Consider the following 25,351-nt stretch of genomic DNA (forward strand, 5'->3'; position numbering starts at 1 on the left):
GTCCCGGTTGGTAAAATCAACCGGGAGTAAAGATCTAACTTTATTCTTGGTTGGTGTTACTAACCGGGAATAAAAATCAATACGTACTATATAATCCCTATTACTTATCATCTTTTCCCGTCCACACAAGAACTCTTTCTCTATCTCTTTTTTCCTCTCTAACTCACTATCCTTATCCTTTCTTCTTCCTTCTTCCTTAGTTCTTCTTCTTCCTTAGCCCGCTTGGATCGGAGCGAGAGAGGCTAGCCGCTTGGAGCGAGAGCGGGCCGGGTGGCAGCCAGCGCGGCGGCGCGGAGGGACGGGCGGCGGTGACCGGCCGGCGCGGAGAGGAAGCCGGCGCGCAGCAGCGCGGAGGGCCGCGGCGGCGGCGCGGGGGCCGGCCGGCGATGAGGGGAGGCGGCGCGGCGGTGGGCAGCGGCGCGGCAGCCGGCGGCGGCGCGGCGTCGGGCAGCACCGCGGGGGCCGGCCGGCGCGGAGGGGAGGCGGCGCGGCGGCGCGGTAGCGCGCGGGCGGCGCGGCGGTGGCCGGCCGGCCGGCGTGGAGGCTAGGCGGCAGCGGCCGGCCGGCTCCTTTGTTGTGTTTTTTTTAAGAATTTGTGATTTATTGCAGGATCATGTGATGAATTTGATTTGTGTGTGATGTGAACTTGTGATGTATTTGTGATGAATTTTGTAGAAACTTGTGATGTAATTTGATTTGTGTGTAATTTTTTTTAGGATTTGTGATGTAATTTTTTAGAACTTTAAAATTTGTGATGTGGACTTGGGATCTTACTTCGATTTGGGATATGCAAACCATCTATATTTGGGAGAAAATACACCCAGATTCGGGAGAAAATAAAAAAGGAAAAAAAACTTGGCTATCCTCTTTAGTCCGGTTGGTAACAATAATCGGGATAATCTTTAGTCCCGATTATTTTAACTGGGACTAAAGATGTCCATCTTTAGTCTCGGATTGCTACTCCCAGTTGGAAACCTAGGGCTAGATGGGTTCCTAACCGAGAGTAAAAATGATTTCTCTACCGGTGTGGTGTATGGAATGGTGTTCTCGATCAACTAGCTGGCCAGGAATCGATTCCCACCAAACGATAGCAGAGCTGATGGTTCGGGGCGGTAGGAGCGAGATAGCGGGGCTGGTGGATGGTGGTCAAAAGCTGCCCGGCCACCCCCGTAGTTGGCCTTCTCATCGCCTGCTGCAGTGTTGCCTGTATGAAGAATGGCATTAGACCAAGTAGCCCACGCACTGACTTCAGCTCGGCGCTCCCCACCTTGCCATGACGTGTGCCACCTGGATGCTGATGAGGCAAAGGTGAGAGCCGTATAGCAGCAGCAAAGGTTGCATTGGCGTGGCCGTAGGGGAGCGTGTCGAGCCGCACAGCGTCCCTCCCCGCATCCGACATCGCCATCGTCGAGGGCATCACCACCAAGCGACTCCGCCAGCTACTGCTACGAGGGTCCCATCATAATATTTTTTATTTTTAACAAATATATGCACGAACATGTGGGTTCCACATTTTTTCCTTGATTTAAGTGTCACTTGAACGCCATGTAGAGCTGAAACTGTCTTGGAATCTTATTTACACTGGTTTTAGAAGTTGAGGGACACAACTAATTTTAGAATCGACGATAAATTGAAGGACCTCAAGTGAACTAACTCCGAGGATAAATCCACATGGAAAAAGTACACCAAGGTCCCTCAACTTGTTATCGGGATAAAAAACGTCCTCAAACCGCAAAACCAGATACCGCGAGTCCCTTAACTATACAAAACCGGTCACAATAGGTCCCTCGGTGGTTTTGATCCCGGTTTACTCCTACGTGTGTGCTGAGTCAGCGTGGGACCCACGTGGGTCCCACATGTCAGGTGTCCATGTCATCTCTCTTTCCTCTCTTCTCTTTTCCTTCCTCCCCTTTCTGCTCTCTCTCTCTCTCTCTCAGGCCGGGCCGACGGCGAGCGGGGCTGAGCGGCGAGACCATGACGGCGGCCGCGCACACCACTCCCACCTCACCGCTGTCGCCACGAGGCCCGAGGCCCCGAGCATGTCGTAACCCAACGCCAGGCTCGCCGCCTCATCGCCCACGACGACCTCGCCGAGGCCACGCGCCTCGTCGACCGCTCACGCGGGGAGGCACCCGACGCCGCCGTCGCCGCCTTGAAGACAAACGCCAACGTGCCCCCTGTGCCGCGCCGACGTGCCGGTTCCGGCGAGGCCGACGAGCTCGACGATGGCGAAGGGGAAGCAGCAGCAAACTGCGGACCGTGCCTTCCTCCTCATACGGCCTCGCCGCCGGCCTCTCCGCCTCTTCTCTCTTTGCGCCCTCGCTGCTGGCCTCTCCTGCGCCGTTGCAGCCGCCCCCTACCCACCACCGCCACCGCCGGAGAGGCCACCCCCGCCGCCAACGCCGACGACGAGGCCCGCACCCTCCTCCCTCACCCGGAGCCGCCGACGACGACAAGGCCTAGTGGTGCGGAGTCGTCGGCGCCGCCTCTCCCCATCCGCAGTCGCGCTTGCCCACCACCGCCACCGCTCTCTCTAACTGACGCCACGCCGCTCCGTCTCCGGCGACCTCATGTGCGTCGTCAAGCGTTTCGTCGACACCAACGGCGGCAGCAGTGGCGGGGAGAGGAGCGGCACGCGGGCGGGCGCAGGCGGCGGGGGAGCAGCGGGGCACGGCCGGCGAGCGAGGAGGTCGCGCCTGGGCGGCACGCGCTGGGCTTGGAAGCACTTTCTCCTATCCGGCGACCGCGACAACGCTAGGGTGATCGACTATGCCTTCCTCCTTGACAACCACCTCGGCAAGCGCCTGACTGCCGACCGCCCACGCGCTGCTGCTCCCTCGTCGCCTGCGCCCGCCCTTGCGCCACTCCTCCCCCCGCCGCCTCCGCTTCGCCGGTCGCCGCGCTCTCCCCTGCCTGCCGCCACCGCCACTCCACTTCGCTTCAACGACCGCCGCGCTCGCACGCCGCCTCCGTCGGCCGCCGTGGCGGCGCCGCCCTCCGCCTCTCCCGCTTCGCCCCTGCCGCTGCGTTCGCACGCTGCCTCCGCCCTCCGGCTTGCAGAGACAGTGAGAGAGATGAGGAAGGGAGAGAAAAGGGGAAGGGAGGAGAGGAGGCTGACATGTGGGGCCCACGTGGGTCCCATACTGACTCAGCTGCCATGTAGGACAAAACCGGGATCAAAACCGCTGAGGGATCTCGGGTGACCGGTTTTGTATAGTTAAGGGACCTCGTATATCTGGTTTTGCGGTTTGAGGACGTTTTTGTATCACGCTGACAAGTTGAGGGACCTTCGGTGTACTTTTTCCAATCCACATTTGCAACAATCACGGTCACATGATGCGCGTGTGTTACGAGCATGGCCCATGTATGTGACAAAGCCCAAGTTCATCAGTCTCCCACTCTCTCTGCACCCAGCCCAGTCCGAGCAATTTCTATTACGTTGGGCCGAGCCCACCATCTCCTGCTAGCTCAGCCCACTTAGCTCCGCCCCCACCCCCCCCCTCCACCTCGTCGACGTGCTCAGTTCCGGCCGTTCACCGCCGCCTCCATCTCCCTCCTCGAAGCGCCTCCGCCGCCGCCGCCGCCGCCGAGGAGAGGTGTGTGTCGGCGAGCCCCTCACCTGACTCCAACCGCCGCCTTCGATGGGGCGCGTGAGGCCTCTCCACCACGCGGCGAGGAGGCTGCTGCTGCTGTTCCCGCGGCCGAGGGCCTTCTCCTCCGCCGCCGCTGCCGCGCCCTCGCGCGAGCCGCTCCACGTCTGCGTCGTCGGCAGCGGGCCCGCCGGGTTCTACACGGCCGACAAGGTACGGGCTGCTACCTCTCTTCCTATAGGGTCCTTTCTCCAATTTCCCCACTGTAATGTAGTTGTCAGATGACCTGAAATCCACTTCTAGTTTGCTTCTGAAGATACTTGCTTGTGAAATTATTTTAGTCTGAGAGCGTGTAGATGTCAAATCTCAAATGTGGTGGAACCTAGAAATATTATTTTGCTCCAACATGCAGATCAAAATGCTGAATTCTGAACCATGTTCTGTTACCAATTAACGCACCTGAACCCGTCATTGCTTATGTTTCGCTGAATAAAGAAAAGTACATTGGCAGGCAAATTTTGTTGCAAATCTGTTCCTTTTGCAAGCTATTGTACCCTTTCTGAACTTCTGTGGGTGTTTATCGAGTGCTCTTATGGTGGATTGAGCAGATGCTTAAGGGCCATGAAGGAGCACAGGTCGATATAATTGATAGGCTGCCGACACCTTTTGGGTTAGTTCGATCTGGAGTGGCTCCAGATCATCCAGAAACAAAGGTGAGCGTTCTCCTTATTATTTTATAACCACCAAACTCAAATTTGATCTATTATTAGTCTATAACAAGTCGCCACCAGTAATTTTAGGTGAGCGAATCACGTTTTGCTTAGAGGTTGTGAATCATTTTCTATTTCTTCAGTGGCTGCATCATTTTTAAGAAGTTGCTAGTCAATTAGACCAATATTCTGCACATGTGGTTCTCTTGTTCTTATCAACAAACTAGTGCTGACTAGGCTGCTACTAAATGCCTTCTCACCAGTGTTATCTGATCGTCTGATTAATCGTCATGATCGGTCCCCTAACTCCGAGCAAGGACACTCATTCGATCAGAAATCTGATTGTCTGATTAATCTTTGATAAAGCACGACTAATTGTCCGATCAGAGCACCTATCGATCACTTTTAGAACAAGTGTTAGAGTTTAGCACATGTGAATATGTGCTACTACTGCTACTACTGCTGGTTGCTTTATACTCCCTCCGTCCCAAATTATAAGGCCTATATTTTTTTACATGATCTTCAATGATATACTTTGACCAATAATTTATTCCATGTTATGTTCCCAATGAATATGAAATTAGCATCACATGAAAATAATACAAAATATGAATCTAGTGATATAACATGCATAATACTTAGCATAGATATGGTTAATATGATTATTAGTCAAAAGCTATTGAGTTTGATTTCCTAAAAAAGAGAGCGTCCTATAATTTGGGACGGAGGGAGTACTTTGATTGCATTATACTAGGGCAAGTAAGTGACCATCTTACCATCAATTATTAGTACTTTGATTGCTGTATACTATGCACTATAGGTTCTGGTATACATGGTACCGATCAGGTTGATTAATCGAGGTTGATCAACGATTAATCATCCTGGTCGGTCCCTTGGCGATCAGGATCGATCAGCGATCAGATAACATTGCTTCTCACATCATGGTTTTATCCACCTTCTCTATATGCATTTTTGTAACACTAAATGCATTTCTTAGAGGATTAAGTTCACCTTAAACTTTCCAACAGATTGTGGTAAATCAATTTTCTCGTGTAGCTGCAAATGACCGCTGTCAATTCTATGGGAATGTAACACTAGGAAGGGATGTATCTCTATCAGAGCTTCGGAAGACATATGATGTTGTAAGTTTTAGACTATAGCCAAGTGGCTACCTTTTTGTGGCAAACTGATATATATCTTTTACCATCATTTCTGACTGTGTTACACTGATGTATTTACTGCTGGACAGGTTGTTCTTGCTTATGGTGCAGAAAGTGATAGGTCACTTGGTATTCCTGGGGAGGTATACCTAACTTGGATTCCCTTGGTCTCTATGTCAAATATTGTTTATGGGCAACTGTAGTATTTTGTTATTTGTGAACAATTGTTCGGAATTTGTTTATGTATCTTTATGAGATGGTTGTGTCTAGGTATCGCTTAATAAAGAGAGTGCATATAACGTTTACAACCATACTAACACAAAGTGAAAGAGACAAGATAAGTTGTGTAATCACCAAATAATTGCATGCAGGGAATAAAACACTGAAGAAACAAAATTCATGTATTTATGCTGAAACAGGATGTCACAAGCCATTGAAATAACAACTTTTTTATTTCGGATATTGGCAAGATTGTGTAGTGCTATCAATTTATCTTATGATTTTCGTTTTGTTTTTTCATCATGCGTGTGAGTTGTTTATTCTCAGTGTCATCTTTGTTATAGGATCTGAGGGGAATACATTCGGCTCGAGAGTTTGTGTGGTGGTATAATGGACATCCAGACATGTGCAACTTGGCACCTGACTTGCAAAGCACAGATTCTGCTGTTGTTCTAGGCCAGGTGTGTTGATTTTATGATTGCCAACAATCTAACATGCTGCCAAGATAATTGTTTCATATATTCTATTTCTATTCGAAGTACAGTCTGTCTATGGTTTCATTTGAATTGAAGAACTCTTCTGGTTCATTAAAATTGGCAGATTTATTTGTAGATATATCCTGTAGAAGTATTCCCAGAATTTTAATGGAGAAAATCTTCCTTTCATATATGATTTCTGGCTCCTTCCATTTGAGGTTTATGTTGTCTGCACTCTGCAGTGCTTACACTTCAGCATTATATAGCTGTGTTAGACACATAAGTTCAAGTGTTCATTATCCTGAAGAAAATTTGTTTTGTTTCTGCTAACTTACTGCAAAAGAAAATATCCTTTTATGGGAAATGTGTCATGTGCCCAGTTAAATATTCTTTTTTTTGGCCCATCCTTTAATACCAGTTTTCTTCTGTGCTTCTGATGATATGCAGGGAAATGTTGCTCTTGATGTTGCCCGTATTCTTCTTCGTTGTACATCTGAGTTGGCTGCTACAGATATTGCTGATTATGCTTTGGATGCTCTCCGTGGCAGCACAATAAAGTGTGTCCAATCTTTTGAATTTGAAACAACATGTTCCATTTTTTCAATCCCTTCCATCAGTTCAGTTTTAATGGATGATAATATTTGTATTGCATTTTTTTTGTATGTAAAGGAAGGTATACTTGGTTGGGAGAAGGGGCCCAGTACAGGCAGCATGCACAGCTAAAGAACTACGTGAAATTTTAGGTAGTTTGTTTTACTGTTTCATTAGCTGTAGCTTAATGTTGTCTGTATTAGTTTTCTGTCATTTTAAATATTTTTCTCATTTTAAATAATGAATGTTTGATGCATATATGCAGGTTTGAAAAACGTCCATGTCTTCATCAAGGAGGCTGATCTTGTGACCTTGCCTGCAGATGAGGTTTGTACAATGACATGAGGTGTTTCATGTTGCTACTGGACCTGTAACTGTTCTTTTCGATATTTATTCTGGACTAGAGACCTCATTTCCTAATATTTAAATTCATACGAAATAAAACTTACTCATCCATGTTGGTAGCTACTACAGTACCTTGCTGTCAACATGATGCCAATTTGGTTTTCGGAATGTTCCATCCACCTTCTCTCTTAGGTTATCTTGCTTGTGATTGTGATAGAGCAAAGCAATCTGATTGCAGGAGGAGATTAGGAATAGTAGAATTAAAAGAAGGGTGTACGAGCTACTATCTAAAGCTGCAATTGCGCATAAAGGAAAGAATAATAATGGCCAAAAGGAGCTTCACTTTGTGTTTTTTAGGAGACCTACCAGATTTCTCCCATCAGAAGATGGTGTGACAGTTGGTGCCGTGCAACTTGAAAAGACTTGTTTAAAAGGTCAGATGTCAGAAACGAAATACCATATCTTTGCAGACTTTTTTTAAACATTATTCTGTTGGTTATATAGATGATGGTGTGGCTGGAAAGCAGGTCGCAGTTGGAACTGGTGAGTTTGAAGATCTAAAATGTGGGTAAGTGCTTTGGTTCATACTTTCCTGAGTTTTTTTGACCAGGCAGCTCTATGGGGTTTCCTAGATTCATTTAATGTATTTTGTGTCTTCTTAGACTGATCTTGAAAAGTATTGATTACAATCCTTGGGGTGTGTAGATTCATCTAATAATCTTTCTTCTTCTTAGATTGGCCTTTAACAGTATTTGTTACAAATCCTAATACATATCTTTCTTCTTAGGTTGGTCTTGAAAAGTATTGGATACAAATCCTTGCCAGTGGAAGGTTTGCCCTTTGACAAATACAGAGGTGCATGATATTACCTTTGTGTTTACTCCCATGGAGCTTTTTTGTGTTTGTTTTATCATTTAATCCTTTAATAAATTTTGTAAATACAGTTGTGCCACAATCCTTTGTTTATTGCAGGAATTGTCCCAAATTTGAAGGGCAGGGTTTTGAGTAGTGAATCTGAGAATGCAACAGTGGAACCAGGGCTGTATGTGGTGGGATGGTTAAAGAGAGGGCCAACTGGCATAGTTGCCACAAATCTCCATTGTGCCGAAGAAACAGTATGTGCCTTTTTGTTTTCTTATGTTCTATCATTGCGTTTGAGGAGGTTTATGGGCACCCTGATGCCTGAGTGTAACTTTATAGTTGCTTACCTTAAATCTTATAGTAGTTTTTTTGGTTTACTCAACAAATGCCTTCAAATATATCTTGGAGTAGCTTGATTTATTCGTTTTGAAAGTTCCAACATGGAAGTTCATTAGGTCCATATACACCTCAAATCCTCAATTATTGTGGATTTGCTCATCCACTACTGTCTTTGCAATGGAATAGCTACTTTGTAGAGGAAGGCTGTTCTTGTGAAATAATCATGATGACTCTTTTTCAGGAGTTATAGTTCTTGGTTAGCTGATAATTTTATTTCACTAACAGACTATCTACATATTGTACTTACTGTTATATACAGGTGGCGAGCATCCTTGAAGATGACAAGAAGGGGTTGTTCATGGGACCTTCTGATTCAAAAAAGCAAGGCAGGAGGGGACTCCTTGAGATTCTAGAACAAAAGAACATCCGCTTTGTTCCTTTTGATGGCTGGGAAAAGATTGATTCTAAGGAAAAGATGGCAGGTGAGCTGAAGAACAAACCTAGAGAGAAGATAACAACCTGGAATGAAATCCTGATGGCTTCAAACTAGGGATGAAAGTGAGGGCAGTCAATTTTGTTCTCTAGCATGTCTTGTAGAATTACATTAAAGCCAATTCTGCTCTTATAGAGATACCAGGAATAAAGTTTCAACTGACTTTGGCATAGTACACGGAAAAGCTAGAATGGAAAGCTGTAACAAGTGAAGTATTGCAACAATGTGCAAAAGTGGTACTTCTTATCATACAAATGGTTTCTCACTGTCCTGTGGTATCCATTTTTGAAACCTGGAGACAATTCGTTGCCAACTTTGGAGAAAATATTATTCCTGACAATATGCATAACAATTCATATTATCTGTGCTTGTTGATGGCTCGGCTGGATTCATATTTTCCTGGTTGCTTGACTGCTTATGGCTTGTGTTTTGAAATTGCACTTCTCCTTCCAATTGAGCGTTCTTACCTTGGAGTATGCACAATTTCAATAACTGTACTCTCTTTTGCTTATGTGGTCACAGACGTCACAACATATGGAGACAAACATCACACGATTGACATGTCCAAAAAAAAAAAAGTGTACATGTTCAGGCAAAAAATAAATAATTTTGTTCGACGTAGAAAAACAATCAAAGAACTACACTGCATGTAAAATGATCTCTCAGATAGAAGCAAGCCTAAAAAGGGAGTGTCCCTGAAGCCAGTAGCCGTTGTAACTTCAACTTCAGATGCTTTGTGTAGCTTACATGAACATATCCTCTCTCTTTTTTTAATGCAAAATGCGCCCCTTATGAAGTAAATTTCATCATATATTCTGTATGGTTCCACAAAAATCATGGAAATGCTGCAGTTTGATCTCATTAAGGGGCTTCTCTTTTTTTTTAATGCAAAATGTGCCCCTTATGATGTAAATTTCATCATATATTCTGTATAGTTCCACAAAAATCATGGAAATGCTGCAATTTGATCTCATCAAGGGGCTTCAGGATAGGAGCAGGTAAACTTCTAGTTGTCATTGCTTGACAAACCTGCTGCATTGTTGGCCGGGATTTTGGGCAGATTTGCAGGCAAGCAAAAGCCACCAGAACAAGCAGGATGATATCCTTCTCTTCGGTGGACGGCGCCATGATGCGTTGGTCCAGGATATCCTTGAGCTTTGTATGTTGTTCTGTTCGGCAAAAGAACGGTAGCAGAAGATCTCCAGGATGTTTTCCCATCACCACTTCCAGCATAACCACACCAAAGCTATACACATCGCACTTCTCCGTTAACACCATTGTAGATGACAGTTCTGTGGCAAAAAAAATGTTCTGCTAGTTAAGAAAAAAAAACTTTTCTATACTAGTATTTCTTTTTATGAATTAAGTGTCCCTTTGAACTGTAAAAATTCTACAAGATTTTTGTACCGATCAGTTCAGTTCCAGCCGGAATCTAAAAACTTGCCAAGTTACAAAGATATTTTGCTTGATAAATCATGTCACATTGTCATCTTAGCTAAGGATTAAAAAGTATATGTACCTGGGGCTATGTAGCCACATGTCCCTGCAAAGATAGTGCTCCAGCTAGATGAATTGTCCTTCAACTTCTTTGCCATGCCGAAGTCGGATAAATAAGCCTTAAAATCATGGTCTAGCAAGATGTTGCTACTTTTAATATCGCGGTGCACGATCGGATCATCACAATCATGGTGCAAGTAAGAGAGAGCTTGAGCTATATCCATCACAATAGTGACTCTTTTACACCAATCAAGTTCCTTTGCCAATTCTTGGTCATTCCAAATGGACGCTAAACTTCCTCTTTCGATGAGATCGTATACAAGAAATTTGCACTGTGAATGAGAGCAGTAACCGTGCAACTTGACAATGCGACGGTGCCTGATTTTTGTCAACACTTCAATCTCAGCAAGAAATGCTCCAATGTCAAAGTAATCTTCCATTCTGTGAAGCAGCTTGATGGCAAATACACCTTTTCCTTGGATCTCAGCTCTGAAGACAGATCCATAACCTCCAACACCGATGCAGTATTTTTCATCAAAATTTTCTGTTGCGTAAAGTACATCTTGAAACGCAACCTTTGCATCAAAGTTCCATATGGAAACGAAGTCTCCAGGGATGATTTCTTTGCCCTTTTTTGCAAGTTTTCTTCTCCAACAAACCACTGTGATGCTTCCACCCACGAGGCAGATGCAAGAAAACATTGCAAAGGCAAGAAGTAGCCTCGGAACAAGATGTTTACTGTCGGAATTTTCATTTTTATGTAAACTGTCAGGATTTGGATTTGATGGTTCACATGGTGTCAAGCCATATAATGGATCACCACAGATACCTGTATTATGGTCTAGTGAAACTACAGGAGAGGCTTCAGTTGTGTAGAAACCAAAAAATCTGCCGCCCAAACTGTTGTATGATAAATTCAGCTCAAGTAATCGGTAAAGCATCATGAAAGTCATTGGTATGGCACCACTTAAATTATTTCTGCTCAAATCCAACTCAGTTAGGTCGGTACAATACCCAAGCTCTTCTGGTATTGGTCCTGTCAGTAAGTTGTTTCGCAGGCGCAACGAGGACAAATGGTGAAACTGTCCTATCTGAGGTGGAATGCTTCCCGTAAACTGATTGCTGCTTAGATCTAGAACAAAAGATTACGTAGAAATCCTAGTTCTGGTGGCAGTATAGCATTTAGCACATTGGACTCAAGTTTCAGTGTTATTAAAGATTTAAGTTTCGAAAAGGTTGAAGGGATGGGGCCAATGATTCGGTTGTTGGAAAGATCCATGTTTTGTAAGCTCGTTAGATTTCCTATACTTTCAGGAATGGAACCCGTGATTTCATTTGTGGAGAGATCCAATTTTATTAAACTCCTTAAATTTCCTATACTTTCAGGAATGAAACCCGTGATTTCATTTATGGAGAGATACAATTCTATTAAACTCAAATTTCCTATACTTTGAGGAATAAAACCCATGATTTCATTTGTGGAGAGATGCAAGGACTTTAAACTTGTTAGATTCCCTATGGTTGTAGGTATGGAGCCATTGATATTATTATGATCCAGATCTAGCGCAACTAAACTATGAAGCATCCCTATCTCACGTGGAATATGACCAAAAAGATTGTTAAATCCAAGATCTAGAAAATACAATCTAGCCAGGTTTCCCAAACTGGAAGGTATTGGGCCAGTTAAGCTGTTGTGGCTTAAATCAAGGTACTGCAAGTTATGTAATGTGTCAGGCAAGCAACTGAGTATCCCTTGTGACAAATAATTGTTAGAAAGCTCAAGGAATCCTAGGTTCGTAAGATTACCTATCGATGGCGGGATGGATCCAGTGAGCTTATTGTTAGAGAGATCCAAGTAAGAGAGCTCAGCAAGACGACCAATATCAGACGGAATTGGTCCATAGAGAGAGTTAATGCTAAGGTCGAGAAAGACAAGACGAGACAATTGTGCAAATCGGAGCTTGCTCAAACCACCGGAGATGTTACATGAGAAAAGTGTAATGTTTGTCACAACTAGGATGGCATCACGCTCATGGCCACGGCGCACCTTGTAGCTGCAGTATATGCCTGACCAGTTGCATGGGCTGGTTGCGTTGCTCCATTCCTCTAGCCCGCAGTAGGAGAGATCGCCCCTTAGACCAGATTTCCATTGGAGAAGTGCTTCAGCTTGGCGATCCAACGCAGGATTTGCAATTGCAAGGCAGGAAAGACACTGCAGCGAAATCAGCAGAACCAGCAATAGCTCCTGTGAGGCAACTAGTCGTCTCATCTTGTGTTTTGAGTGGCAGTGTAGGTGAAGCTCTAAAACACACATAGTACATATTGATGGGTCGACAGAAAGCGAGAGCCACTTTAACCAAGGAGACCTTGACTCTGACTGACTTCAGGTAAATGGATCAATAATGCACGCTCTTGACAGGACTAGTGGAGTCAGTCAATGCCCCAAGGAATAAGGTGCACCTCCATCACTCCATGTGCAAGACAATGAAATCCCTGGCTCATACAAGAACACATCGTTGGCACGTTTAGAAAGGAAATCCGCATGTAGCAGTTCCATAAGTTCATGTTTAGTTGGGAGGTTATTTCTCTGTATGGATATCTTTAACAATATTCCAAAACATTGGTTAGAGGGCAATTGCATGCTTTTCGCCCACCCTAATAAGCTTTAATTTTTTCTTTTGGCTGCTCCTCTTAAAGTTTTTAGAGCATCTCCAGCAATAGACCTTATTTTGAAGTCTCTAAAAGTTAAACGAGGGCTGCCCCCATTTCCCAAGGACAAAAAAAAAAAATACCTCCAACTCCACCAGTAGCCCCTATTTCTTAGCCTCTATTCATGTTTCTCTTGTATTTTAAAATACAATCTATGTTTACACTATGTTTAACACCACAATAATTCAAACTTAAATATTTCTGACACGTATAATTTAACCATACTTAAATTCACAATTTCAAAGTACACAATTCAAATTCAAAATCAAAATTTTCAAACATGTAAATATGGTGTGGTGGCAATACCATATACTCATTTTTCAAACATGTAAAAATTTTTGGAGCAAGAGATGCAATAAAATTAAAATAGACTAGTAGCAAATGCCAAAGGCCCATATACTGTACACTGCTGCTGCTTCTTTTATGCATCAGTTCAGTAAAAAGACCTTGTTTTCCAGTTTTTAGAATATTGAGTTATTGATCCAACCTGTCACTAATTGATGCAATTATCGATGAGTAATGCACATTAGCAATAGAAGGTTGATTTCTGCAGATTAATGATTAAATTACAAGATTCATAACCATGGAAATAAAATGCAAAGGGGAAAAGGGGCAGAAGGAAGTGGAGCAGCGATGTGCAAAGTATAGATCTAAACGAGCGACAGCGTGGGATGTTGATCGCCGGAGTTGATGAGTGCGAGGTTGACGACGGCTTACGCAAAAAAAGGGAGAATGGCAGCGATGGCGCATCCAAGGCGCGAGAGAGACGAGAGAAGTGCGCGCTTGGGATTTTCCACCGCGCCAACAAAAAAGAGGAGAGATGGGGACTGGGCCTAGAGTCCCCAGGATTGAGGGCTAGGAGGAGAAATTTGGGAGCCTTCCTATTTTGGGCCTTTGATAGGAGCTCTACTGGACCTTTATTTTTCTCCCTTCACCTTAAAAACTCTTTGGGGGCTTAATTTAGGTGCTCTGCTGAAGATGCTCTCCACTCTTTGTGGCTTTCATTTGATTTGTAATCTGCAAACCTTTTTCTGTTTTGGCCATGTGGTCAAACTTTTCCATCTCTCAATACCGTCGCAGTTTTTTTTTTTAAAAAAATCTTTAACAATATAAACCAGAAGCTCATTGTTTTGATGGAGTTTCTTGATTTTTCTTTTATTTCCCCAACAAAAAAAGTACCTGTACTATATTGAGCTTTGCATAATAAAAATGCACAAGGTGTGACTGTACATGATATATCAATTTAGGCTCATTAATTTATTTTAGCTTATATGCATGGTTTATAAGCCACTGTTTCTAAACCTTAAGTTCAATGATGAAGTTCAACCTATTATTCACATAAGTTAAAAAGAAAAAGCTATCTCCGATCATGGGTTATTCTCCAGAAACCCAATTTGCTGGACTTTGTCACTTCGGATTGTCTACATTTGGAGCAAGTGGTCAAGGAGTTTTTTACCCCGGCATATGGGTGGCGACCTAGTCTTCGGGTTGTAGGGCCTTGATCTTGCACGCTGTTTTTATTCTCTCTTATTTTGAGTGTGTTGGAGTTTGTTGGCTGTGCGCACTGTTGTGGTGCAGAGGCCAGGAGTATCTTTGGATGACTGAGATCAATAAAGCTTCTATTATCTTAAAAAAAGAAAAAGCTACGCAAACAAAATCTAACTTTTGCATGTCCTGCAGGGCACATAAATTAAACCCCAAATAATTTTTGGGTGAAGAGGAAAAAATCAAGATCCAACAAAACCAGCACTAAACCCTCAAAATAGGAAGACACCTAAATCCCACCTCTCAGCCCTCAATCCTAGTGAATTTGCTAATTAGCGCGTACGCATTGGCAGCACGGACACTGCCAACAGTCACGGCGCTAGTCCCTCCCCCCCTTTTTTTTGGGAAATAGGCACTAGTTTCTCTTTTTTTTTTCTTGGAAATCACTCCCTTTTTTCTCCACACACACATGCAATTTTCTTTGCGATATTTTGTAAATTGAGTCTTTCACCTTCAATATCAGTTGAGAGATTTGAATTTGAGTTGAAAGTTTTTAAATTTAAGTTGCATGTTTTGAATTTGGTATGAAAGTTTTCAAATTTAAATCGAATGTTTTGAATTTTGATGTGAGAGTTTTTAAATTTGAGTTAAAAGTTCGGTAGCGCTATTCCACGCGCTACAGTGCGGAATAATAATTCGAGCGCCGCACACCGCCTTCTCCTTCCAGTTTTCCCCTTTTTTACCACCCCACCTGTCCTCCGCATCCCACTTTTTCTCGGTTTGTTTTTTTTCGTTTTTTACCACCCCACCTTCCGTGTTTCTTTTTTCTCTTTAATGTCTTATCTGTGCTTCATCAATGGGCCCGGTAAAATATTAACCATCCAGATTTTTCTGTTATTCATTCCTTCTCTAAAGTTTTTCTGTTTTCGCGTTTTAGTAAAATATTTACCGTCTAGTTTTTCTTTCCAAGTTTTCCGTTTTTCTAATATCTCCGCACGTTTCAAAAGTAACGAATTTACTCGTGGAGTTTTTCATTTACTCCCAGCCTCCCACATCTGCTTATTTTAAAGTAACAAATTTATTCGCATGAATGTCTCCACATCGTATGATGCCATACGTAGATGGTCGTAAAAAAATTACTACCAGCTTACAACTCTAGTACTTCTTTTACCAATATTATTTAGATTTCGTGGTCTGCGAGTAAAACAATTACGACCTTCCTCTCGATATAGCCATGATCTCATAGCCAGCGTGTAGTAATATGTTTACTTATGTATTCAATATACAATATAAGTGTAAAAACTGATACTAAGAGTATTGTTGATCTGTATCACAAAATAGTCGTATGAATGAAAAAAATTATAGGCTCAATCACACACAAGCGATAAAATTACTCACAGGTGAATCAAACTAGAAAAGAAAAAAAATGATTCAGCTAAAAATCCATCATGGAAGGATGTAGCGGTGTAGTATAGAGATGAGCTTGACGTTGCGCAATAGCAGCCATCCATCATCTAACAAGCACAAAAAAAAAATGCAAAAACATTCTCGTTCATGTCAATACAGATGACGAGCAAAAGAAAAATTGCAAACAATCTCCATCACCGGTGGACTCCACCCTATCCTCTGCGGCCAGCCATATGGAGCACGATGTGCAAATGTAGGACTTGTGCAACCCATCAATTGAGATCAGGTGATATTGGAGATTGCATGTTAATTTGATTTGCAAAAAAAAATTAGGGCTTCATGCATGAAGTTGAAGGAGAGTATGCAGATGCAAATCAGAGTGCCATTTCCTTACTTGCTTGTTCTATCAATGTCGCCGACATGGAGCAGCCGCTGGTTGTTGCTATTGGCTCAGGTGAACACCTCCTTGCTGGTTATGGTGCTGCCTAGAGTCCGGCAGCGAGGCTCGAAGTAGTGCCTTTGCCTCAACCGCCGCCGGCCATCGCTCGCCAGCCACCGTCATCAACCGCCACGGTGTCGTCGTCCTCCTCCATGGTGTGTCGCCGATCTGTGGGCTGGGATGGTGGATCGATTCAGATCCGAAAAAAAAGTAAAAAACAGAGTGGGGACGAGAGTGGTTGGTTGGGTACAGGAAAAATAAATATATACCGGAAGCAGAGAAGTTGTTTTTATCGTAGTAAATCATTTACTCCGATAATGGTGGGTGCACGATGCGGGACGTGGGGTGGGATCGGAAGCAGGGGAGTTGTTTTTATTATTGAAGTAAATCGTTTACTCGAATAAAGGTGGGTGTTTGAGGCGCGCGATAGGAGTAAATCGTTTACTCCGACAACGGTAGGAGTTGGATGACGGGATGTGGGGTGGGGTGAGCCTGGGCTGATGAATATTTGGCGCTTAGAATATTAGGAGCGCGCTGCACTCCTAATAGTAGTTCTATTAAAAGTTTTCAAATCTTGGCTTAAAATTTTTTAAAATTTAAGTTAAAAGTTTCAAATCTTGAGTCAAGAGCTTTAAATCTTAAATTAAAAGTTTGTTGCAGTTAACCCTCCGTACCTATCCTAATTTTCCGCGTCCTATCCTTAAAAAAAAAGAAATAAAACGTGCTAAAGGTTATTTTTTTTCTTCGTGCTAAAGGTTATTTTTTTTTCTTCGAGAAAAGCGAAAGGAAAACAGAAAAAATGAAAAGCGACTCCGCGCTGCGGATCCCGCGAGCGATTTAATCACCCGCGCACGCGCGGGGTAGGAGCCCAGTCTCCATCTCATTATAATTTAAGCGCCCTCGCTGCGCCGCCGTCGGACGTCGGGATCCCTGCTCCGCCGTGCACGACTCCGTCCGAGGCCACAGGATCCCCACCATTGCACTCCCCAATGACGAGCTACCCGTGAACGACAACGCCCTCTTCAGGAATTTCTTGGCCTTGCTCTCCCCGGCGGCAGCACCCTCTATAACTTTCTATAAACGTTTTTAAATCACCATGTGGCACTCCTACAAACACTACAAACACTCCTAAATCGCCACATGTCATATCTCTAAAAAGTTCTACAATTTTAAATACAAAGAAAATATCTAACCGTCAATTTTCACTTAAATCAATGACCTATTATTTTAGACCATTAAATTAGATCTATTAAAGAAGGCAAATCCCTTCCTCCTAACTCCCGTACATTAAAAAAAAAACACTCCCGTACGTTTACATAGAAGTAGGGAAAAAAAATACGTACTACTATATTTGCCAAAAAAAAAAGGCTGAACACTATTCATCGGGAAAAAAGCCAAAAAAGAAAAACGAATATATATGTACGCTCACCTCAAGTAATGAAAAAACACAGAAAAATAGCATACCATGCCTCGCCTGATTTTATAAAAACATTAGATTATTACAACTAAATTTAAGAGATGTAAAACAACTAAATATTTAAAAATTCCCGACTGTTACGAAATTATGATATGCTACTATAAATTTACCATTAGATTTATAACAAAAACTGCAAGAAAAACTAATTCCATTTATTTATTTCATCATAAAAATTATAGCAAAAATAATTATATCAATTATATCATCATATATAACTTCATAAACATGGATAACAAAAAATATATCTATGATTATTCGAAGTAAATATTTCGTTCATTATGAAAATGTGATAAGTTACAATAACATTAGAGTCATGATAACATTATCAGATTGTCATATAAACTACTTTCATGTATTCATATTTTTAATTTTTATTGTGAATATATTGCAAGAAAGACCAGATACAAAGCTCTTACTATGGTACAACCTGCATATGTTATACGTGGATAACTTAAAGGTATCAACCATATGTCCCATTAATCTTGAATGTGTGTCCAACCCACTTACAAATTATTATCCACCAAACATCAAGCTACAATTACTAACAAGGTATTTGTGCATCATATCGAATATCTAAGATATGATGAACATGTGTACCATTAGACGCACAATAGAGATAAAGGGCATTTTATAAGGGACATTCGCTCATTTAACCCTTTTCTAAAGCTTAACTATCAATTTAATCATTTTTTTAAAAAAAGTTTGCTTATTTGACCATGTTTTTCAAAATCGAAGTTGTCGTCTGACCCTACTTTCACTACATCCTGAGTTTTTCATTTAGAGAAAAAGAAAAACATGTATTTACAAGCCCAAATGTCTAAAATAACACTGAGTACATCAACCTTATCCTCAACCACTCATTTGCTCATTCCTTATCCCCATCTCTCCTCTCTCTCTCTCCAAAGCGTGAAGGGTAGGAGGAGTGGTGGCGGTGGCACCGCGACAGCTGCGGAGGGTAGGAGCGGTGGCAGAGAGGCAACATTGACTCGCCGACGAGGAGGACCGCTGGCGGTGGCGGAAGGGGCAGAGACAACTCGGTAGAGGGGAAGCAGCAGCTCCATGAAGGGTAGGAGGGGTGGCGTCGGCTCAGCGACGTGGAGGACCGCCGGTGGTGGCGAACGGGAGGCGGTGGCTGTGGAGGGGCGGCAGCAACCACGGATATGGTAGGAGGAGCGGAGGCAGAGGGATGGTGTCGGCTCGGTGATGAGCGGATATTGAAGTTGTAAACAGATTCAGTGATGAGGAGGATAGGCAGTGACGGTGGAGGGGCCGCGGCACGGTGACGAGGAGGACCACCGGCGCCCATGCGCATCTCTGCCATTAGCTTGCTACCCGCGGTTTCTTCCGCACAAAATTGGACCAAAGGAGAAAAATTAACTTTGGAAAAAATATGGTCAAATAAGTAAGGATAGAAGTGGTATTTGGAGCTTTTGTTAACACCGATGAACCGATGAATGCCCTTAAGAGAAGAGGGTCAGAGTGTAGCTTCAGTTTTGAAAAGGAGGGTCAAATGAGCAAAGTGACCAAAACAGGGTCAAATCGGTAGTTGGACCTTCAAATTGGGTCAAATGTGCAATTGCTCCATTTTATAATATAGATTATATCATTTTGTATCATTTTATATACATACATAGCCAAAGACACGTGTGATGTACTTTAATCTATCTAAAAAAACATGTCTACGATAATAAGAATCATAGAAATTTAAAAGACAAACTCAAGAGCATATACCCTAATAATACACTAATAGTAAATAAAAATATCAATGGCTAATCCCTAGGACATATAAAATTATAAAGTATTATTTTATCGGTTTATTAAACTCCCTAAAGAACCCTCCTACAACGTCTATTAAAGTCTTTAACAAATAAGAGGAAACTTTAAATTTCTTTTGTAACAGATAAAGCATCTAAAACTTAATCCTCATTAATTTAATTCTCCCATTAATTTTGGCTATTGGGTCATTTCAATGGGTATGTGTATACACACATTATTTAATAAAAAAATTATTCATCCAAGCATGTTATCTAGCAGAAAATTATTTGAGATGTCAGGTGAGGTTGTAGTGACCTGTTGCATGGTTTAGAGGGTTGTTGTAAGGATGACTAGCGTTGAGTTTTACTAGGTTGCCAGCCATCCAATGCATCACAAAAAGAGCCCATAGGAGATATTTTGTGTTTTGTTGATCGAGCCACCATTAAGAGAAGGCAACAAGGGAACCCCAGTACAAATTTTTTTTTATGACTAAATCTTCTCTTAAATCAAGTATCTATGTAATTTTATTTAAGTCGCGTTGGCTTGAAGCATGCATAACTTGGTATATCTAGAAGGCTACATGTTAGAATATTCAATTAACCCATCTTAGAAATAATAATACTTGGCAAGAACTCAAGCAGATAACAAATTTATATCTTTAATTTTGATATTTAATTTTAATCGTTGGAAAGGGGGAGATAGAGTGAATGGTTCAAACAGTTATTGAATATTATCCAAAGCAAGCTAAATATCTTTTTAAAAGAATGAGATACAGATGGTTACTGATTCTGAAGTATTATCATACTATTCAAGAGTAGAGCAAGTAGTAATCATATCCAAAATACACATAAAGAACCATCATACATAATTTTAACATTCAGAAAGATAGAGATGCCTACGCAACGCACGAGCTACCTTCCTAGTTATATAATTAAGTCCATTAACCTTCCTACAAACGCTCTCAATCCATCACATGTCACTCCTACAAACACTCATAAACTGCCACATGGCACTATATAATCTCACCGTCGATTTTCACTTAAATTGGTAGACCGATATTTTAGACCATTGGATTAGATCTATTATTTAAGAAAATAATCCCTTCCTCTGCTGTGGGCCAGAAAAAGAAAAAAAAAAGAACATACGTATACGTGTGACTTCGTACAGCCGTGGGCCGGAAAAAGAAAAAAACATACGGAAAAAGAAAAAAACATAAGAACAGTACGCTCTCCCTGTCTCTTCCTCTTCCAGTTCTTTTATATCTCCATCTCTTTCTCTTCCTAATTATTTTATGTTATCAAATTAAAAAGAGAAAACTAAAATTTTAGTATTAAGTTGACCATAATTTTAAATGTACACAGCTAATTTATATTCTATCTAAAACGTTGCTCTATTTATAATTAATTGACAATTTTAGATCCAATGTTTTGCTATATATAAGCAATATGTTATTGTGGTATAGACGGTGCATTTTGCAAGTTTGTATGCCATCTAAATAAATTAAATACTTATTAACAACATATATTATGTTATTATACATCATTCTTCAAACGTGCATATATAGTTTCACCATTGGTTCCAAGACAGGTGCACATAGGTTTTGTGTTTTTCTTACACCAAGGTGCGGGGCTCACTATGTGGAAAATAAAGAATTAACTCAAATATGAATAGCACAAAGCATAACATAAAAAAAAAATCTGATGTCTTTAGGTAGACCAAACAATCCAATTGGTTCGTGATTTTCCTCAGAAAATATGATCAAATAATAAAAGCAAGAAGAATGAATTAGGGAGGCATTATAAAAATCACATCCCAAAAGTAATGATGCATCTTTAATTATATTTAGCCATTTGTGCTCTCGCTTTGCTGCTTCAATCGATCCCAAATGGGTCCCAAATGGGTGTTTCCCACACTGTAAGAGACCATGAATTTAGCGTAGCCTTACGTCCCACGCCCAATCTATTCATTAATAAACAACGATAAAATATATCAATCTTGGCTGCTTACATAAAAGATGATTGATTTTTTTTTAAGTTGACACCTAAGGTGTAACACTGTCATTATTTATCATCTCACGACATTTGAACTTAAAAATAATACTTGCATAAAATAAAAAAAGAAATAGAAAATGCCAATAAGGAGTAAAGCAAACCAATTAGAGAAATTATTATAAAGTTTTAGAAAAAATTGGTTCTTTCTTTTCACCAAAACTGGAACACCTGTTACCATAACCATTGTATCATTGCGACACTTTTTAGTGCTTAGATTCTAATACCCTTCACTCAATCACATATGGTGGTGTTATTAGTTTCTCTACATCATGCACATATAACCTTCTAAGGTAGAAATATATAATTGGTTTAAAAGTTTTATTGAACTTGATGTTGACTATGTTTTTTTTGAAAAAAAATCTATAGGTCTCACACATTGTAACGAAGCAGGGTCTAGATAAGTATCTGAATTATGTCAATATGAACCAGTAAGAGGGATGGTTAACTTCATGGAACAACTAAAACATAATTATTAGCAATAACAGTTTTAGAAAAGATGTTAAAAAAGAGTGAGCCTCTAAACATTCCGTTTGAATAAACAAGCACTTTACTTTTAATTTACACTTACCTATTTTTCCAAATCAAACTAAGTCTACCTTCTTTTCTTTTGGATGATAAACCAGCTCATAGATAATTGCTTACGAATGAATTATATAGTCTAACGGCAACGAATAGCTTAGAAAAAGTTACCCAAGCAATACCGATTAAGAAGGTTTTTCAAACATATCATAATTTTGAAATATTGTATTAATAATCTGGTTGATGGTATACAAGCCTTCCAAGCCGACCCTAAGATATAAGCCCGTGCATTTGTGCGGACTATCTTTCTAGTTAATTTAATTGCTGTTGAGATGTTGCTGTTGCAGCGAACACGTCCACCGAGCGAGAGGTGGTACATATTGATTTGGTTCAGATTGGTCTGCAGATTAGACCCTCAACCAAACAGAGCAGGCACATGATTAATTAGTGCAGATTGATTTGCACTCAACACACATATACGGATTTTATTTTTTTTAGATAATGACACACATATAACGGATATACCTAGAACAACCAAGAAGATATTAGTTTTCACGCTTCAAATTACTGAAACTTTGGTTTCAAGTTTCATCAGGATTTTTTTCTGAGGTGTATTAGTTGAACACTTGATTATTTGAACAATACCTAGAACAACCAAGATGTTTTTGCATCTTTTTTTTTTTTTGAGCAAGGGGTTTCCCCCCATTTCCATTACCAGAAATGAGATTACCAGAGTACAGGTCCAGAAAAAAGAAAAAACGACCATCCAGATTGTTATTACAAAAGTAGAGGCACCGCGTCCTCCAAAAGGATTAAGCATGTATCAACACATCCAGACGCGCCATCAGAGTCTTCGCAGATCAGTTCTCAAGCCTCCTGTTGTTGATCCTCCATCCAAATCTTGATTGGTAGACTTCACTTGTCACCCGCCTTATGAGCTTGGCACCCAACAGCAAGTTTCTTCGATTTGCCTCCTGTTTCTGCAGAATTGCCCAGGTTTCAACCCAGTGACATGCCAAAAAAATCAAATCAGTAGGGTCATCTGGGAGTTTTTTTTGTCAAAACAAGCTCTATTTCGAGTCTTCCAAATAGCCCATATGACAGCTGCAAACCCAATTACCACCAAATTCCTGGTAGATTTGTCAATAACATTTAGCCATTGCCCAAACAAGTGTTGAGCATCCAACATTGGTTTTATATTAAGAGCACAAATAACATGCCAAATCAGTTTAGCCATGGGACAGTCAAAAAATAAATGCTGCACTGTTTCCTCCAAATCACAGGACTGACATTTTTTATCACCTTTCCTCCATCCTCTCCTATACAAATTATCTTTAGTGAGAATTTTGTTTTTGACAAACAACCAAATAAAAACTTTGATTTTCAGTGGGACTTTGAAATTCCAAACTTTCTTAAGAGGGAAAACTGCATTGTTTACTTTGAGAGCTTTGTAAAAAGATTTGACACTAAATTTAACATCTTTACAGAGATTCCACCAAACTTTGTCCCTACAATGTTCATGAATCACTACAGTATCCCAACTTTGTTTTATTTTGTCCCAATCCCTGATTTTGTTGCCATGTAAGGTTCTCCTAAACCGGATACTATCAATACCTCTATGATGAACATCTGCAATTGTCACTTTGTTTGTCATGACCACATTATAAAGCTCAGGAAATTGGTCACAAAGGGGTCTACCCCCCAACCAGCTATCTTCCCAAAAAAGAGTGTCTCTTCCATCACCCACCTTTTTGGTACAATATCTATAAAACAGCTCTGTGATCTCCATAATCCCCTGCCAAAAGTGTGAATTGCCAGGTTTTTTCTCAATTGCAGACAGAGGTTTTCCTTTTAGATATTTTTCTCTTAGCATGCCTTGCCACCACCCTTCCTCATTTTCCAGTCTCCATATCCATTTACCCAATAGAGCCTTATTCATGATATCTAAATCCAGGACACCCAAACCACCCTGATCTCTAGGAGAGCAGACAAGAGGCCATTAAACCAGGTGGTATTTTTTTATACCTTGGTCTTCTTGCCACAAAAGTCTTCTCCTGAAATAGTCCATCCTATCCCTAACACCCTGTGGCAGCCTATAGAAATAGATCATGTACAAAGGAACATTGGTCAGACTTGAATTGATCAGCACTAATCTCCCTCCAATAGACTGAAGTCTTCCTTGCCAACACCCCAGTTTATGCTCCATTTTATTTTCAGCTTTCTTCCAGTCTTTATTTAAGATTCTCTTTTTGTCAATAGGGATACCTAAGTAAGTCATGGGTAACTCCCCAATCTTGCAAGTGAAAATCTAGCTATATAGAAGCTGATTCTCCTTAGCCTCTCCAAAACAAAACACCTCACTTTTGTCAAAGTTTATTTTAAGTCCAGAAATTTTTGCATCTGACAGGATGTTTATGTTCAGGTTGCAAAGGTTGCAGTGTAGTGCAAGGTGGTTTGTCAGGTCACAATGCCCACCTCAGACTACAAAACTTTTTCAAGGTTTGTTTGACACGCTTGTATTTTTTTTCCTGATGCAAGAAGCGAGTGGTCAGTGTGCAATGCCTACATAGCAGGACATGGTCTTTTTTCAAAGAAATACCGGATGCCGTTCGTGCTGTCATGGATCAGAAACACGGAAAGAATGGACGTTGGGCAGCTCAGAAAGAACGGGTGGAAAACACCCTGGCTTTTCTGGCCTGACCTATCCATGTTACAGCTGGGAAAGAATGGATGAGAGGTATATAGGTATAAGAGCATCCCCATGCTGGGAAAGAATGGATGAGAGGTATATAGGTATAAGAGCATCCCCAGCAGCTTCTCTATCTGGTCCTCCATCCCTAATTTGACGTATAGGAGCGAAAAAACCACCTCCAGCAAATGTGCCATCCAGTCATCCAAAACTAGGGCATGCGCCAAAACCGGAGAGAGAAAGGGTAAATATAGCGTGTCTCTCTCCTCACGCCATATCACAATGGCCGCGCTCCTGCCCCTATCCGGAGTTCCGCGACCTCCCCTCCATCATCGTCGTCGCTGGCCCCTTTTTGATTTTTTTTTACACACGTCACCTGGCACTTCATTTGATCAGCTGCCTTGATTCCCACCAACACTATGCCATTCACTCGTTCATCCAACCTTGTTAGATTGGTTGTGTGATGTTTTTCATTATTGCAATTTGCAAACTGATCTTTCCCAAATTTCCCGTTTTAGTACGAAGATTCGCCAAGGCTT

General features: G+C 41.6%; 1 protein-coding gene and 1 pseudogene across 1 annotated transcript; one reads left to right on the plus strand and one right to left on the minus strand.

Moving 5' to 3' along the window:
- Nucleotides 1–3,093: 3,093 nt before the first annotated feature.
- On the plus strand, nt 3,094–9,364 carry LOC127762102 (NADPH:adrenodoxin oxidoreductase, mitochondrial). Its single transcript, XM_052286464.1, has 13 exons — nt 3,094–3,803; nt 4,199–4,303; nt 5,329–5,442; nt 5,550–5,603; nt 6,024–6,140; nt 6,603–6,712; nt 6,825–6,898; nt 7,012–7,073; nt 7,330–7,525; nt 7,596–7,659; nt 7,879–7,946; nt 8,064–8,206; nt 8,611–9,364. Exons 1-13 carry the CDS (start codon nt 3,642–3,644, stop codon nt 8,839–8,841), a joined length of 1,500 nt encoding a protein of 499 aa, XP_052142424.1. The 5' UTR covers nt 3,094–3,641; the 3' UTR covers nt 8,842–9,364.
- LOC127762100 (probable leucine-rich repeat receptor-like protein kinase At1g35710) lies at nt 9,364–12,554 on the minus strand (annotated as a pseudogene).
- Between the last annotated feature and the right edge of the window lie 12,797 nt (nt 12,555–25,351).

This window comes from Oryza glaberrima, chromosome 2 (assembly GCF_000147395.1).
Source record: "Oryza glaberrima chromosome 2, OglaRS2, whole genome shotgun sequence".
NCBI classification, from domain to species: Eukaryota; Viridiplantae; Streptophyta; class Magnoliopsida; order Poales; family Poaceae; genus Oryza; species Oryza glaberrima.